This window comes from Capricornis sumatraensis, chromosome 2 (assembly GCF_032405125.1).
Source record: "Capricornis sumatraensis isolate serow.1 chromosome 2, serow.2, whole genome shotgun sequence".
NCBI classification, from domain to species: domain Eukaryota; kingdom Metazoa; phylum Chordata; class Mammalia; order Artiodactyla; family Bovidae; genus Capricornis; species Capricornis sumatraensis.
Genome location: NC_091070.1, coordinates 15,899,338 through 15,917,326, shown reverse-complemented (window position 1 = coordinate 15,917,326; position 17,989 = coordinate 15,899,338). Strand labels below are relative to the sequence as shown.

Below are 17,989 nucleotides of genomic sequence, written 5' to 3'. Positions count from 1 at the left end.
AACAAACAAGCAAACAACCCCTAATAAAGACAAGAGATTGAACAATAAAAACAAAAAAAGACAAAAAGATTTTTTTAATTGGTGGTGCTCATTAGATGAGTGACTGGATCAGTAGTGACTTGATCCATGCTCTTATAAATATGACCATTCCTTAAAACTATTCTGATAGGCAAATAACTGTTTCTTAAAATACTTTTATCAGTGACCTTGTAATACAGTTAATCAGCATCTTAAAGTAACATTCTTTCTATTCTAAAATGCTTAATCTTTATTTTTATTTATATCATTAAAATGAATGCTGACTTCACATTCTCTTCTTTCATAATTTCAGAGGACTTTAAGATATCTTTAACTATTGTGAGGTGATAAGGCAACTTGACTTTGGAGGTTTTACTGCTAGTGGCTTTCTGATCAAAGTCATGTTGTGACATGTGAGGTAGATAAGTCTTTTTAGCAAATAGTAAATAATGTATGAAAATGACAGACGTCCTCAAGACACCCATTTAGTATTTTGGCTTTTCCAAACTATATGCTGAATAAGAACTCACACTTTTAAGATTTTTTAAAATGATTATATTGATTCCCTTCCTAAATTTTTAAACTTTCTTCTTAATTTCCCTGTAATCCCAACATGTGCTGTGTAATGTATTTCCAGGGATTAGAACGGAGTTGAATCTTTTTCCAAAATTCTCTGCAAATTTTAATTCTAACCGTGGTTGATCTGTGTGTTAGCACATTATTTGTTTGTTCAAAAAATATCTATTGATCTCCTACTCCATGCTAAGTAGTGTTCTAGATGCTGAAACACAGGAAAAGCTAAAGAGAGAAAAGTTCCTGCCTTCACTCATTGCTTGTATATGCTGATTTCATGATTTTTCTTTGATGGATTTGCTTATCAGAAAATCTGTGTTTTATAACTCCATGCTGGTTTTGAAGATTAGTGTATATTGGTCTTCCCTGCATCCAAAGATAAAGCCAGTCATGGTTATTCATATACAGGTAGACATTAGTCTGTGTGGGCAACCATAATAAAATACCATAGATCAGGTGACTTAAATCACAGAAATCTATTTCTCACAGTTCTGAAGGCTGGGAAGTTCAAGGTCAATGTGCTGGCAAGGTAGGTTTTGTTCTGAGGCCTCTTTTTTCGGCTTGTAGATGGTCATCATCTTGCACTGTTCTCTTTGTGCATATTCAGGCAGAGAGAGAGAGAGAACAAGCTTCCTGGTGACTCTTGTTTACAAGGTATTTATCTCATTAGACCAGTGCCTCATTCTCATGTCCTCATCTACTTACCTCCGAAAAGCCCTATCTCCAAATACCATCACATTGTGTGGGTTAGAGCTTCAGCATGAATTTTGGGGCAACACAAACATTTAGTTTAACAGAGAGTATTGTTGAGGAGCTTCTCTTGTAACTCAGTTGGTAAAGGATCTGCCTGCAGTGCAGGAGACCTGGGCTCAATTCCTGGGTCAAGAGGATCCCCTGGAAAAGGAAATGGCAGCCCACTTTAGTATTCTTGGCTGGAGAATCCCATGCACAAAGGAGCCTGGCAGGATATAGTCCGTGGGGTTGTGAGTTGGACGCGACTTAGCGACTAAACCACTGCCATTGAGTGTAGCTAAAAATGTCAAAAGTGAGTTGTCAGAAAGCCTTTCCATACAGTGTGTACACAAAGAGGGAAATAAACAATAGTCCCTGACAGTAAGATTTCTTCTGTCTGGTCAGTTACTTCTTGGACTCTTAGACAAATTGCACCCCTATTTCTTGGATTATTCATTCCTTATTCCCACTTGGCTAATTTAGTTATCAGTCATCTTTTTTTTTTTTTAAATAATAGTTTATTTTCACGTTTCATACATCTGACTTCCTTTGTTGGCTTTATATTTCTCTGCTCTCATAACATCAAAATCACTTAAAACTTTTGTTCTCCGACAACCTTCCTGATCATCATTCAGAAGCTGAAGTTGCCTTGATCATCTCTGGGGATCCATAAGGAGCATGACCCACTGGAGTGCCTCCTTGGAGTACCCAAGGCAGTCATGCCAGATCCAAGTGCCTCCTTGGAGTACCCAAGGCAGTCATTCTAGATACAAGTCTCCTGAAGTCCAGCAGCTACAGTGTTTTTCAAGTCATAGCCTTGCTCACATTTCTTTTCTACATCACTGATAACTCTTATCTCAATATTTCCCCCTCAAGTTCTGAAACATCCCACTGTCCAACTTTGCCATCTGTGACATAGCAGATTGCTCATTGTTTTTCTGTCTTATGTCTCACTTTTCCTAGCTCTCCTTCCCCAGTGTTAAGAATATAGTGACTTCCTGAAATAAACACATATCTAATCTTCAGTTCAGTTCCGTCGCTCAGTCGTGTCCGACTCTTTGCAACCCCATGAATCACAGCGTGCCAGGCCTCCCTGTCCATCACCAACTCCTGGAGTTTACTCAAACTCATGTCCATCGAGTCGGTGATGCCATCCAGCCATCTCATCCTCTGTCGTCCCCTTCTCCTCCTGCCCCCAATCCCTCCCAGCATCAGAGTCTTTTCCAGTGAGTCAACTCCTTGCATGAGGTGGCCAAAGTATTGGAGTTTCAGCTTCAGCATCAATCCTTCCAGTGAACACCCAGGACTGATATCCTTTAGGATAGGGACTCTCAAGAGTCTTCTCTAGCACCACAGTTCAAAAGCATCATTTCTTCGGCACTCAGCTTTCTTCACAGTCCGACTCTCACATCCATACAGGACCACTGGAAAAACCATAGCCTTGACTAGACAGACCTTTGTTGGCAAAGTAGTATCTCTGCTTTTTAATATTCTATCTAGGTTGGTCATAACTTTCCTTCCAAGGAGTAAGCGTCTTTTAATTTCATAGCTGCAATCACTATCTGTAGTGATTTTGGAGCCCCCAAAAATAAAGTCTGACACTGTTTCCACTGTTTTCCCATCTATTTCCCATGAAGTGATGGGACCAGATGCCATGATTTTCGTTTTCTGAATGTTGAGCTTTAAGCCAACTTTTTCACTCTCCTCTTTATAAGGGTGATATCATCTGCATATCTGAGGTTATTGATATTTCTCCTGGCAATCTTGATTCCAGCTTGTGCTTCTTCCAGCCCAGCATTTCTCATGGTGTACTCTGCATAGAGGTTAAATAAGCAGGGTGACAATATACAGCCTTGATGTAGTCCTTTTCCTGTTTGGAACCAGTCTATTGTTTCATGTCCTGTTTGGAACCAGTCTATTGTTTCATGTCCAGTTCTAACTGTTGCTTCTTGTCCTGCATATAGGTTTCTCAAGCGGCAGGTCAGGTGGTCTGGTATTTCCATCTCTTTCAGAATTTTCCACAGTTTATTGTGATCCACACAGTCAAAGGCTTTGGCATAGTCAATAAAGCAGAAATAGATGTTTTTCTGGAACTCTCTTGCTTTTTCGATGATCCACCAAATGTTGGCAATTTGATCTCTGGTTCCTCTGCCTTTCCTAAAACTAGCTTGAACGTCTGGAAGTTCACGGTTCACGTATTGCTGAAGCCTTGCTTGGAGAATTTTGAGCATGACTTTGCTAGCGTGTGAGATAAGTGCAATTGTGTGGTAGTTTGAGCATTCTTTGGCATTGCCATTCTAATCTTACATTGAAGTTATTTTCAGATTTTTTCCCCCGTATCTTTCAAACTGTTAGATTTATGTCAAAACCAAGATAAGGAGTAAGTACTAGCTTAGAAAGCCATGTGGACATCTTTTTTGTGTGTGTGTCTCTTTCAACCCATAGTGTTTTCGTTCTATCCTTTTTTCTCTTCTTTTCTTTGAATTTGCTAGCTTTTATCTGTTTGCCAGGATTTCAGGCTAAGAGATCTATTACAGAAAATGGGCTTTGGATTTGAGCTTATACATATTATGAAACATAGTGGTATTGAGGGACTGACTAGAGGGAAGTAAAGAAAGACGATGGCAATACATTTTTGTTTTTCTTTTTTCTTCTCCCTAGCGTTCCCGTCCACTCTCCGCCAGTGATGCAGAAATGAAAAACCTTGTGGGCTCAGCACGGGAGAAGGTGCCGGGGAAGTTAGGTGGTTCTGTGCTTGGTCTGTCAATGGAGGAGGTAAAGATGACTCCATTTCAGGCCTTTGTGGGTTAACACAGGGTTCAGTGAAAATTAGTGATTCATAAATATTCGTGACAGTCCTGTCTTACACTGAACCTGGGAGATATAGCCTCTTCATGCTTCTTGCATATTCCCGGGTCATAACTCTGTCCTGTAACCACAGAGATTACATTTATCAAAATAGGTGTTCATTTTATTTTCTCTTCCTCCATGTAGATCAAAGTTTTACGGAGGGTGAAGGAAGAGAATGATCGGAGAGGTGGATTTATTCGCATATTCCCTACATCAGAGACATGGGAAATATATGGGTGAGGTGACTACCTTTTTTTTTTTTAATCTGTACTTCAGGTCCAGAGAATTGAATTAATTGTGACATAGTATCATCAGTGCTCTCCACTTGGTGCTTTTCTTATTTTAATTATTTGTAACAATATTAATATTACTCCACTGGAGAACTAAAGCTTTAATGATAATTTAATCTACTTGTGCATCATTCCTCCCTTATTTCTAGTTCCCTGCTTCCTTCCTTACTAGCCCTCTAACCCAGAGTTAGATACTGTCCTAAATTTTGTGGTTATTATTACCTTGATTTGAAAAAAACTTTTTTTTACCTTCTGTATACGTACATAAACAATATACTGTTTATTTTTAATCATTGTTGAGATCAAGTTTTCATGCAATGAAATGCATCCATTTTATTTTGTTTGGTGATGAATTTTGACAAATGTAGCTATCAATTTAATCACCACAATCAAGATATAGAACATTACGTTACCTCCAGATGGCCTCTCAGGCTCCTTTACAGTCAGTGCCTCTCATTACACTGAGCCTCAAATAGCTACTGATTTGCTTTTTATAGCACTATAGTTTTTCTAGAATTTTATACAAATAGAATCATACAGTATATATTTTTTGATGTCTGCATTCTTTTGTTTGGCATAATTTTGAGAATTGTCCATGCTGTGTGAAACAGTGGCAGTTCATTCCTTATTATTGTTACATACCATTTCATTGTATGAATATAGCATAGTTTATGTGGAACACTTGGATTGTGTCCAGTTTGGGGCTGTTGTGAAGAAAGCTGCTGTTACAAACAGTCATGCACAAGTCTGTGTGTGGATATATGACTTTGTGTTTCTTGAATAAATACCTAGGGGTGGAATAGGTGGGTCATATGATAAGGGATAAGAGAAAGAACCATTTTACATTTTACCAGTGATGTATGGGAGTTCCACTGGCTTCCTGTCCTTGCTAGCAATTGGTATTGTCAAGCTTTTTTAATTTTAGTCATTCTAGTATGTGTGTGTGTGTGTGTGTGTGTGTGCGTAGTGTTTCTTTGTAGTTTTAATTTGTTTTTGTCTGATGAACAATGATATTGAGCATTCATGTGCTATTGGCCGTTTCTGTATCTTTCTTTTTTCATTTTAAATTTTAAGATTTTTATTTTTTTATTTCTATGTTATAAAGGGCTCTTGATATAAGTCCTTTCCCAGATATTTACATTGTGAATATTTCTCCAAGTCTGTAGCTAGCCTTTTTATTTTTATAACAGTGGCTTTCAAAATACAGAAGTTTGACATGTTAATGAAATCCAATTGACTAATTCTTTTTTAAGATTTTTGCATTTTGTGTTTTCTAAGGCTTTAGCAACCCCAAGTTCACAACGCCTTTTCTCTTTTTTTTTTCTACAAGTTTTATAATTTTGGCTTTTAATATTTAGGTCTATGATATGTATTGTTTCAATTTTTAGTGTATGGTGTGAAGTAAGGGTTGAAGTTCCTTCCAAAAGGATGTCCATTTGTTCCAGCACCATTTTTTGAAATTACCTTATTGAATTTAACTTGGCATCTTTGTTGAAAATTAATTGAAATATATATTTATCTATTTCTAGACTTTATTCAGTTTCACTGACCTATGTGTTTGTCTTAATATCTGTAGCTTTATACTAAGTCTTGAAATTAGGTAGTGTAAGTCTTCCAACTTTGTTCTTTTTCAGAAGTATTTTGACTATTTTGTGTCCTTTGTATTTCCAAAGAAATTTTAGAATTTTTTTGTCTGTTTCTATGCTGACTTTTGGTTAGCATTACCTTGAACATATAGATTAATTTTGGGAAAGTGGATGTTTTAACAGTTATTGAATTTTCCAAATCCATAAACATGACATATCTCATTTCCCTATTTGTTTAGGACTTCTTTGCTTTCTTTCTCTTAGCAGTGTTTTATGGTTTTCAGTGTAAATCTTGAACACATTAAACTTATTGCTTGCTATTTCATGTACATGTTATTTTTAACAGCTTTGTTGAGTTATAATTGATATACAATAAGATTCACATATTCAAATGTACTATTTCATAAAATAGCATATGTATAAATCCCCGAAACTACCCACCGCAGTCAACACAGTGAACATATACATCACTCCCAACTGTTTCTTTATCCTCCTTTGTAATTCCTCTCTCCCGTTCCTCCTTTCCCTGCCCTGCCTATTCCTGTCCCAGGTGGCTACTGATCTGCTTTCTGTCAATAAAGAGATATTTCCTTTTCCTAGGATTTCGTATATGGAATTCTATTGCTTGTCCTCTTACTTGCTGATCTTTCTTTTTATCTGGCAAGATTATTTTTTGATTCATACATGTTATAGCATGTATCGGTTTAATTTCCTTTTATTGTCAAGTGGCATTTTGTTAATAGTCATATATCAGAATTTGTTTATCCTCTCCTCTGTTGATTAACATTTAGTTTCCTCCCAGTTTTTTGGTTATTGTAAAGAAAGGCTGTATGAGCATCTATATAGAAATTTTTGTATAAACATGTGTTTTCATTTCTCTTAGGTAAATGCCTACTTGTGGAATGACTGGGTCATATCATTGTACATGTTTAACTTTTTTAAGAGACTGCCATGTGGTTTTACCATTTTGCATTCCTATCATAAATGTATGAGAGCTTCAGTCTCTCCACATCCTCATCACCAGTTGGTATGGCCAGTTTAATTTCAGCTCCTCTAAGAGAGGTGTAGTGATATCTCATGGTTTCACGTGCATTTTCCTAATGATTAGTGATGTTGAGCATGTCTTCCTGTACTTATTTGCCATTTGATGATTAGATATTTTGCCCATTTTTAAAATGAGTTTATTTTGTTATAATTGAGCTATGAGAGTTCTTTTTCTTTTTTGGATATAATTCCTTTATCAGATGTGTGCTTTGAGAAGATTTCCACCGCACCCCCCCCCCCCCCCCCAAGTATGTTGCTTGTCTTCTCATCCTTAAAATAGTAGCTTTTCAGGAGCAGTGATTTTTAAGTCCAGTTTTTTTGTTTTAATTACTGTGCTTTGGCATCTAAGAAATTTTTGCCTATCTCAAGTTTTCTTCTAGATATAGTTTTAAGTTTTACATTTAAGTCTGATCCATTTTGAGTTAATTTTTGTATATGGTACAAGATATGGATCATAGTTCTTTTTTCTTCCAGATGGATATCCAATAGTTTTTGCACCATTTTTTGAAAAGACTACCTTTTGTCCATTGAACTGTCTTTTCACTTTTGTGGAAAACCACTGTTTCTTTACTGTTTATTCTGTTCCACTGATCTTTTTGTCTTTGTGCTAATACAGTACCACACTGTCTTGATTACTGTAGCTTTATAAAAAATCTTGTTCTAACTTTGCTCTTTTTCCAGGTTGTTTTGGCTATTCTAGATCATTTGCATTTCCATTTGGATTTTAGAATTAGTTTGTCAGTTTCTACGAAAAAGCCTGCTTGGGATTTTGATTGGGATTGTATTGGCTCTCTAGATCAGTTTGAAGAGAATTGACATCTTAACAATATTGAGTCTTCCAGCCCATGAACAAGGTATATTTGTCCATTTATTTAGGTCATCTTTAATTTTTCTCAGCAGTGTTTTGTGGTGTTCAGTGTACAGATCTTTTACATTTTTTTTGTCAGATTTATTCCCTAAGTATTTAACATGTTTTGATTCGATTGTAACTGATTTTGTTTTTTTAATTTCAATGTCTGATTGTTTGTTGTTAGTATACAGGAATATAGTTGACTTTTCCGTATTGATTGGGGCTTCCCTGATAGCTCAGCTGGTAAAGAATCCGCCTGCAATGTGGGAGACCTGGGTCCAATCCCTAAGTTGGGAAGATCCCCTGGAGAAGGGAAAGGCTACCCACTCCAGTATTCCGGCCTGGAGAATTCCATGGACTGTGTAGTCCATGGGGTCACAAAGAGTTGGACATGACTGAGCAACTTCCACTTTCACGTGTGTCCTGTAACCTTGCCCTACCTGGGGCTTCCCGGTGGCGCTAGTGGTAGAGGACCTGCCTGTCAGTGTACGAGATGTGAGAGATGAGGGTTTGATCCCTGGTTCGGAAAGCTCCCCTGGAGAAGGGCAGTGGCAGCCCACTCCAGTATTCTTGCCTGGAGAATCCCCAGGACAGAGGAACCTGGCAGGCTACAGTCCATAGGTTTGCATAGAGTCGGACACGAGGAAAGCAACTTAGCATGCATGCACACAATCTTGCTAAACTCACTTGTCAGTTATTGAAGGTTTTTGGAGATTCCATAGGATCTCCTGCCTAGTTGAAAATATTGTCTGTGAATAAAGACAGTTTTCCTTCTTTCTTTCCAATCTGGATATGTTTTATTGCTTTATTCTTGCTTGATTACATTGGCAAGAACCTCCAGCACAGTGCTGAGCAGGACCAGTGAGAGCAGACATCCCAGTCTGGTTTCTGTTCTTAGGGTAAGCATTCAGTCTTTCATTATTAAGTATGATGTTGCTGCTGCTGCCAAGTTGCTTCAGTCGTGTCCGACTCTGTGTGACCCCATAGACGGCAGCCCACCAGGCTCCCCCGTCCCTGGGATTCTCCAGGCAAGAATACTGAAGTGGGTAAGTATGATGTTAGTGTTAGGTTTTTCATAGATTCGCTTCATCAGATTGAAGGAGTTCCCCTCTGTTTCTCTTTTGCTAAGAGTTTTTATCAGAAATGGATGTTAGATTTTGCCAATTACTTTTTCTGCATCTCTTGACGTAATAATATGTTTTTTCTGTTTTGGTTTTTTAATATAGTGAATTGCGTCCATTTTTTAATGTTAAACTCAACATTGCTTTCCTGAAATAAACTCCATTTGGTCTGACATGCATCCTTTTTATAGGCTGTTGAATTTGATTTACTAAAATGAGATTTTTACATCTTTGTTCATAAGAGATACTGATCTGTGGTTTTATTATAATATATTTGGTTTCAGTATGAGGATAATGCTGGCCTCATAGAATAAGTTGGAGAGTGTTCTCATCTCTTCAATTTTCTGGAAGAATTTATGGAGAATTGGTATTTTTTACATCTTGAATGTTTGGTAGAATTCACTAGTGGAGCCATCTGGACCAGAAATTCAATTTCAGTTTCTTTAACACATGCAGGGCTATTCAGATTATCTCTTTCTAGTTGAATGACCTTTGGTAGTTGGTATCTTTTCAAGCATTTGTCCATTTCATATGTGTTGTGTCTGTAAGCACAAAATTATTCCTAATATTCACCTATCCTTTTAATATTGGTAGAATCTGCAGTGATGTTACTTCTCTCATTTCTGATATTGGTAATTTAATTCTTCTCTCTTTTTATCATATTCAGTCTGGCTAGAGGTTTATCAATTTCATTGATCTTCTAAGAGACCCAGTTTTTAGTTTCATTGTTTTTTATTTCATATACATTGACTTCCTTTCTAATATTGTTCCCTTTCTGTAACTTACTAGGGGACTTCATTTGCTTTCCCCCCCCCACCAGTTTCTCTAGATAGAAGCTGATGTCATTGCTTTGAGACCTTTCTTCTTTTCTGTATGTGTTTAAGCGCTATAAATTTCCTACCAAGTACTGTTTTTGCAGAGTCCCATAAATTTTGATTGTTGTATTTTTTTGTTTTTATTCTGTCTTTGGCCTGTGGACTATTTAGAAATGCTTTATTTAGTTTTCAGATATTTGGATTTTTTTTCTAGAGATTTTTCTGTTAATGATTTCCAATGTACTTCTTTTGTACTCAGAAATGTACTTTGTGTAAGCTGAATCTTTTAAAATGTACTGAGACTTGTTTTATGGTTCAGGATATGACTTGTCCTAGCAAATGTAACATGTACATTGAAAAGAATATACATCCTGCTGTTGCTGGGTGGAGTGTTCTATAAATGTCTGTTAGGTCAAAGTGTTTGACAGTTCAGATGTTCTCTATTTCTACTAATTTTATCAGTCATCAAGAGTGTATGTTGAAATCTCCCATTGTCATTGAGACCTTGCCAATTTCTCCTTTTGCTTCTGTCAGCTTTGCTTTTCATGGATTTTGGAACTCTGTCTTTAGGTACCTCTGTAATAGATTGGTTATGTCTTCTTCATAAATTGACTTCTTTATTGCCATGCAGTGTCCCTGTTTATCTTTGATAATGCTGTTTGTCCACAAGTCTGTTCGTCTGCTTAATATACTTGCTTTAGCTTGCTTTCTTTTTTTTTTTTTTAAGTCGTGTAGTATAATGCTTTGACTTACGTCATGGAATGATTATCAACGTAAGTTTAGTGAACATCCGTCAGCTTATAGAGACACAAAGTTAAACAGGGAAGAACTAAAAGTAAAACTAAAGAACTCCTAGGATTTACTCTCTTGACAGTTTTTATCTATAGCATATAGAAGTATAAATTCTTTTTACATGTTGTACAGTATAACCCTAGTACTTACTTATAACTGGAAACTTATACCTTTTGACTGCCTTCACCAGTTTCTCCTCCCCTCCCCCTTACCCATTCCAACTTTCTTAGGACTGGTGTTTGCATGCCGTATCTTTTGTGTGTGTGTGTGTGTGTGACTTTTAATCTCTCTGCGTCTTTATAGTTAAAGTAGATTACTGTCAAAAAAAGAAAGTCCTATCATTGTGGCAACCTGGATGAACCTTAAGGGATAATGCTAGCTGAAATAAACCAGAACAGCAAATATTGTATAATCTTACTCATATGTGGAATCTTGATTGAAAAAAAAAAAAAAGTAGAACTGATAGAAACAAAGAGTAGAATGATAGTTGCCATGGGCTGGTATGGAGAAATGGGAGATGTTGATCAAACGGTACAAATCAGTTTTGAGAGGAATAAACTCTGGGAATCTAATGTACAGCATGGTGATGTGACTGGATTTAGACATGCCACATTATGTCTGTTTTCTTTTTGTCTAATGTGTTCTTTATTCCCCTTTTTTTTCCCTCCTGTCTTTTTTGGATTAATTCATTCCTCCTGCTGCTTTGTTGTGCTTTCTAAAAGTGTGGTTGCTCTAGGGTGACAATATACATCTTTTACTTACCACAGTGCACCTTGAAATAATGTTACACTGTTTCATGTATGATTAAGGAATTTTACAACCAGTATACCTCCATTCTTCCCTCCTGTCCTTTGGGCTGTTGTCATGCATTTTATTTCTATTTAAGTTTTAAATACCATAGTGCTTTGGTTATTTTTGCTTTGAACAGTTTAAGGAAATGTAAATATGAGGAAAAGTCTCTTAATTATGGATTTACTATCATTTCCATTGCTCTTCTTTCTTTTATGTTGATCATGTTTTTATCTGACGTCATTTTCTTCCATCTGAAGAACTTTTAGGATTTACTTTAGTGCAATCAATTCTCTCCAGTGTTGTTTATCTGGAAGTCTATCTTATATTTTCAGTTTTGAAAGATTTTTTTCATTGGTTTTCGAGTTCTGGGCTGGCACTTTCCCCTGATACTTCAAAAGCACTGTTCTGGTGCCGTTTGGCTTGCAGTTTTCTGGTTAAAAGCATGCAGTAATTTTTCCCTTTGTTCTTTGGTGCGTCATGTGGCTCTTTTTCTCAGCCTGCTTTTTAGATTATTTCTTGATAACTGATTTTCAACAGAGTCATTATGATATATGCTTTGGTGTCATTTTCTTCATGTTTCTTCTGCTTCAGATTCATTGAGTTTCTTGGTCTATGGAGTTATATAAGCTTTCCTCAAATTTGGAAAACTTTTGGCCATTATTTCTTCAAATTTTTGTTTGTTTGTTTGTTTGTTTTTTCCATTTCCCTCCTCTCAGTACTGTGGTTACATGGCTCTGTTCATTTTTTAATATTCTTTTTCTTTCTTCGTTTTGGATGGTTTTCTTTCTCTGGTTCTCATTTCATTCATCTTTGAAGGAATTAAATCATCTGCAGTGTTAAATCTTCTATTAATTCTAACCAATGAAATGTTCATTTCACATATTTTATTTTTTACCTTTAGGACTACCATCTGTTTCTCTTTATATCTTCTTTTTCTCTTTTTAAAAATTATTTTCATGATTTCCTTTAGACTCACGTGCATATATTATGTTTATAATAGCTGTTTTAAAATCTTGTTCCATTATCTCTGTCATTTCTGAGTCTGTTTCTATTGACTGATTTTCCTTTTGTCAATGAGTTGCATTTTTTCTGTTTTTGCATATGTACAGTGATTCTTTTAAAACTGAATGTTGTCGTTGCACATTGTGAATATTGTATGGTTGTGTTTGGGTTTTATTGCTTCTTTAAAGCCTGTTGAAAGTTTTTTTTTAGGGCTAGACACTTAAGTTACTTGTAGATCAGCTTAATCTTTTTCAGGCTCATTTAAAAGTGTTTTTATGGTTTGTTTAGAATAGCTTTTTGTCTAGGTCTAGGATAATTCCACTACCGAAGGCACTTTGGGAGTGTCTGTTAAATGACCCCCATGTTCAGTGAGATCTCTCCATTCTGGCGAGTGGGAATTCAGATCAGTTGGCAGCCTTGTATGAACTCTGCAAAGTATTCAGCTTGCACTTTCTCCTAATTTCTTTACTCTGACAGTTGCTCCTTGCAAAGCCTGTGCACTTTTTCACCCTGTGCCTGAGTAGATCTGAATTCATCCAAAGATTCAAAGGGTCCTTTGTGATGATTTTTTTGTTTGTTTGTTTTGATTTCTTCTTATGCATAGCTTCTTCCTCTCCAGGACTTTGCTCTGAAAATTCTAGCACTTCTAGAACATTGATCTCTGTCTTCTCGACACAGAGACTCTTGGATTTTCCTTGAATTCCTTCTCTTTCCGCATTGTCTGGAATTGCCTCTAGGGAGGAAGGTAGAACAATCAGGGGGCACCCTTCATTTATTTCCCCTTTCAGGTGTCACAGTCCTACGCTGCCTATTGTTTCATCTGTGCAAACAGTTGTTTCATATGTTTTATGCACTTTTCTAGCTGCTTATGATGAAAGAGCAACTCTTACAGCAGTTATCATCTCATATGTAGAAACAGAATTCTGTTGCTTAGTTTGTATTGCTTTTGAACTTTTCTTTCAAAAATGGCATGCTTTATGTATTCTTCCTTTTTTCATTCAATATTATATTATTAGGGTTTATTTTGTTACATGTAGCTTTTGAATTCATTCATTCTCTTTCAGTGCTTTGACTTTATATTGCCGTTAAATTTCCCATTCTCTTTTTGATGGTATTTGACAGCTTCCTGGTCTTTTTGCTGTTAAAGACAGCTGTGCTCTAAATATTATAATGTGTGTTTCCTGGGTATTTATCTAGGAATGGAATGTATCTAGAGCAATAAGATAAGTGAATGTTCAACTTTAAAAGATAATGCTAAAAAAAGAAAGTAATGCTCAACTGTTTACTGAGAAAAGTGAAAGAGAGCACCACGAATGAGTTACCTTCATGTAGCATGGAAAAGATGCACTTATCTGCTAACAAATATTCCTTTTTTATTAATGTATGTTTATTGAATATCAACAAGTATCTAGCAGTATGCTTGGTGCTTTGAGTGTGAAACACGTGTTAGTTGGGATCCCTGTCCTTTGAGAGTTAGCAGTATGATTAGAGAGAATTTATTTATACATGTAATAGAAATAGCTCATGTTTGTATTGCTCCTTGTAATTATAATGTACTTTATACACATCTTCCTGGTGGCTCAGATGGTAAAGAATCTGCCTGCAATGCAGGAGACCCAGGTTCAATCCCTGGGTCAGGAAGATCCCCTGGAGAAGGAAATGGCAACCCACTCCAGTACTCTTGCCTGGAGAACACCATGGACAGAAGAGCCTGGCGGGCTGCAGTCCATGGGGTCTTAAAGATTCAGACACGACCGAGTGACTAACACTCACTCACTTATTCACATCATTGTTATTCCCATTTTAATGATAAGGAAAATAAGGCTCAGTAAAGTAACGTGACTTGTCCACGATCACACAGTGGGACTTGATTCAGGTGTTTTGACTCCAGATCCTACTTTTCCCTGCTGCATCATGCTGCTTTCCAAAAAGAGAAGGTTTATTCTATGAGACAGCGTTTGACAGGTCCCTCTGGCGTGCAGTGAGGGCGAAGGAGGAAGGCCAGAACGAGGGAACCTCTGTGGACTTGCAGCAGTCCTCTCAGGGAAGGCTTCGTGCAGGACAGTGGACTTGAGCTGCTTCTTGAAGGGTGGATTATGGATAAGTAAAGAGGGTGTGAGGAGAAGGTGTCCAGATAGAGGCCAAAGTGTCAGTGGGAGGTGTGCTATGAGAGGACTGTAGGAGACTTGTCTGGACTTTAGGACCCCTGCTGGGGAACTGTGAGGAGAAAGGGTGAATTAACGGATGGTATAGATGACCCAGCTTTTGAAATCTTGAAAGAGAAAGTATATGCTTCTTGCAGTTGGCATCACGGAGCCATTGAAGCCTCTGGAGAAATAAGATGATTGAAACAATCTATCAGTATTTTCATGCCCTTTATGCATCTTCCGTTCCCAGTTTCATCTGACCTCTTTTCTAGCTATCTGTGATTTTTGGTGGTGGTTTCATTTTTGTTTTCCAGTTTTATTTTCTGAATCTAGTATACAAGCTTTTATTAATCCAAGAAATCCTGCCTTTTCTTCCTTTTTATTTTCTTACTATTAAGTCATCTATATTCTTTTCTTTTATTGTATTTTCTGCTACTCTAGTTTTTTTATCATTTTAATTTGAGCAAGTATCTCCTCCTTTGTCACGTTAGAGACTATATATATATATTTTTAGAAAACCTGTCACTTTTGTGCTTGATTTGTGTTTTATTTCTATATTTTTCCTCTTCAGCTAAGCTTTAAGAAATAACCAGTTCCCTTCTTTGTCTTTTAGGTCCTACCTTGAACACAAGACCTCCATGAACTATATGCTGGCAACACGTCTCTTTCAAGACAGGTGGAGATTTGCTAATCTTATAAATTTAGTAGGACTAGATCACAAAATTAACAGAAAGTAAATGCAAATGAAGCAAAGAGGTTTTATGAAAGTCTTCAGGAATATTTGATAGAAAGAGCTTTATGGAAAACACAACATAAAACCTCATTTTTGTTTAGAACTCATTAACTCTCAGCACTTTGTAATATTTCTAGACGCTACATATTAAACCGTAAAAACCTTAACACATATTCATGTCAATGTATGGCAAAACCAATACAGTATTGTAAAGTAAAATAAAGTTAAAAAAAAAAAAAGAAATACTTTTTACTTAAAAAAAAAAAAAAAACCTTAACACATATCCTAAAATTTTCCCTCCTTAAAGGAAGGCCCTTTCTCAGTGCCTTTTTGCTTTAGACGCACTTATCACAGACATGATTATCTTTCTAGACTAGACGAGACTAAGAGGATCAGATTAGAAAAGCTACAGGAGAGGTAATTCACAAAATAAATACAGTGAGAGTTGTAAGAAATGACAACTGATAACCTCAATACAAGGGAAAATAGGGCAGAAATGATGGAAAACAGACGCCGAAATTCAAATAGCACAGCAGTCAGGGACTCCTTAGTCCCACATACTTCTGTTGCCCCTGAGACATAACTGCATTGCAGTACAGTTCAGTAATTGACCAACAAGGAACCTTAGGTATTTAAAGAAGTCTGTATTATTTTCAAGGTATGTGTGCTTTTTATGTGGGATTCTTAAAAGAGATATCGTGATTTCAGCCACTTCTTGTGATTTCATTATCCATCATCAGAAACTTATAAGATTTCCAGTTTCTCTCTGTAAATTTGTGGTTATTACCATTAAGTAATTACACTGTGTAGCTTCCAGTGAAAGAGATCTTGAGATTTACTTAGACTATGTAGAAACTCAGTTCTTTATATATAACCTGGTCCCAGTTCCCTACCTGCTACCTCCTCCCTGGAAATTTTTACAAGCCTTCTTTATTGTTCCAGTTCAGACACTATAGTAAGATTTGTTCTGGTGTGTTAACTGAAAAGTATTTTGCTTTTGCTGTGGATGAATCCTTTCAGTCTGAAGGTCTAAGTCTTTTAAACTGTGGGAAATGCTCCCCGTATTCTGTCTTTCCTGGGACCTTCTGTTAGATGAAATTTGGATCTTGTGCTATATCCTCCATGTTTCTTTACTTTTTTCTCATACTTTTGATCTCATTGTCTCTTAGCTTTAAATTCTTGAAGATTTTTTGAACTTTGTCTTCTAAAAATTCTCAATTGATCTTTAGCCTTACCTATCTTGTTACTCAGTACCAGCACTGAAGAGGATTGTTTGATTTACTTCTTTTTATTTTGGCAGGTGTGGTTTTAACATCCCACAACTATTTTTGCTTTCTGACTAGTTTTCATAGTTTATGGATGTAATATTAAATTGGCTGTGGTATGAGTTCCAATGTGGAGGAGGTAGGGAGTTTCCCCTACAGCACCAAGCAATTGCAACCTGCTGTTGTCGAGAATTCAGTTCAGTTCTGACACTATCTACCTGGGGATCAGCGTCAGATTCCAGTTTAATGGTCCTGTCCTACAATATTCTACACCGCACACCCCCCCCTGCCCCCCGCAATCCCCACACCTTACTTTAGATGCTAATCACAGCCCAGGTTGTTACCTTTATTTTTGACCTACTGGCTGCATATAAGAGATTTCCATGACCCCTTCTGTAGGGGGGATATTGAGAAGAATATTCAACTCATCGGATCACCAGTTTATTATAAAAGGGTATATATAACTCATGAACAGCCAGATGGGAAAGACACTTAGGGCCCTCTCCAGGTGCACCATTCTCCCCACTTCTGCACAAGCTCAGCAACTTGGAAGCTCTCTGAACCCCATACTGCAAGGTTTTTATGGGGGCCGCATGGCATAAGTGTGATTGGTTAAATCATGGACTGTTGGTAACTGAACTCTATCTCTAGCCCCTCTCCCCTCCCAGAAAGTCAGGGGGATGAGACTGAAAGCTTCAACCCTCTCATCACAGGGTTGATTCCTCTGGTGGCCAGCCCCCATCCTGAAGTGATCCAAGGACTTTCTAAAAGTCACCTCATTAGCATGACAAACGATGCCTTTACCACTCATCACTTAGACATTTTAAGGGCTTTAGGACCTCTGTGCCAGAAACAGGGATGAAAACCAAGTAAGTATATATGTTGCTCACCATAAATCACAGTATTATAAGTATGTTTTTTTAATCTCTCTAGCATACTTATTGAAAATTCTTCTGTTTTTTGCACTATTTTGAATTCTTCTGGATTATTTCTCCTTGTTTATCTCATTCTTTCTAGTTTATGCTCTTATATTTTCTGAAACATCTGGTGATTTCTAATTGTCCAGTCATATTTATAAGTAATGGACTGTTTAGGATTGGTAATCTGCCTGAGTTTCCTTAAAGGTTGTGTCAGTCTGTTTGTGAACTGACATGGAGTCTATGCTTGAGGCTTGATTGCTCTGTAATTGAGCTTCTTGTGAGGGTAAAGAAAGGTAGAATAGGCAGTCTGGCAGTCACTACCAAAATTAGGAAGATTCTTTCCGGGGAGAGCATAACAATGAAAACATTTGGCATATAATAATATATGTGCTTTTTTTATTAACACATTCAGTAATGTGTTAATCGTAGTAGGCCTCGCAGTGGGTCTAATAACCACCA

At 36.9% G+C, this 17,989-nt stretch overlaps 1 protein-coding gene across 1 annotated transcript in view; it reads left to right on the top strand.

The window, feature by feature from the left end:
- The window catches only part of TTLL5 (tubulin tyrosine ligase like 5), a 309,724-nt gene that overhangs the window by 71,501 nt on the left and 220,234 nt on the right, over positions 1–17,989 (top strand). The window contains exons 15-17 of the mRNA XM_068963929.1: positions 3,985–4,098; positions 4,318–4,409; positions 15,226–15,288. Coding sequence (XP_068820030.1) covers positions 3,985–4,098; positions 4,318–4,409; positions 15,226–15,288 — 269 coding nt within the window. The remainder of the gene's footprint in view (positions 1–3,984; positions 4,099–4,317; positions 4,410–15,225; positions 15,289–17,989) is intronic.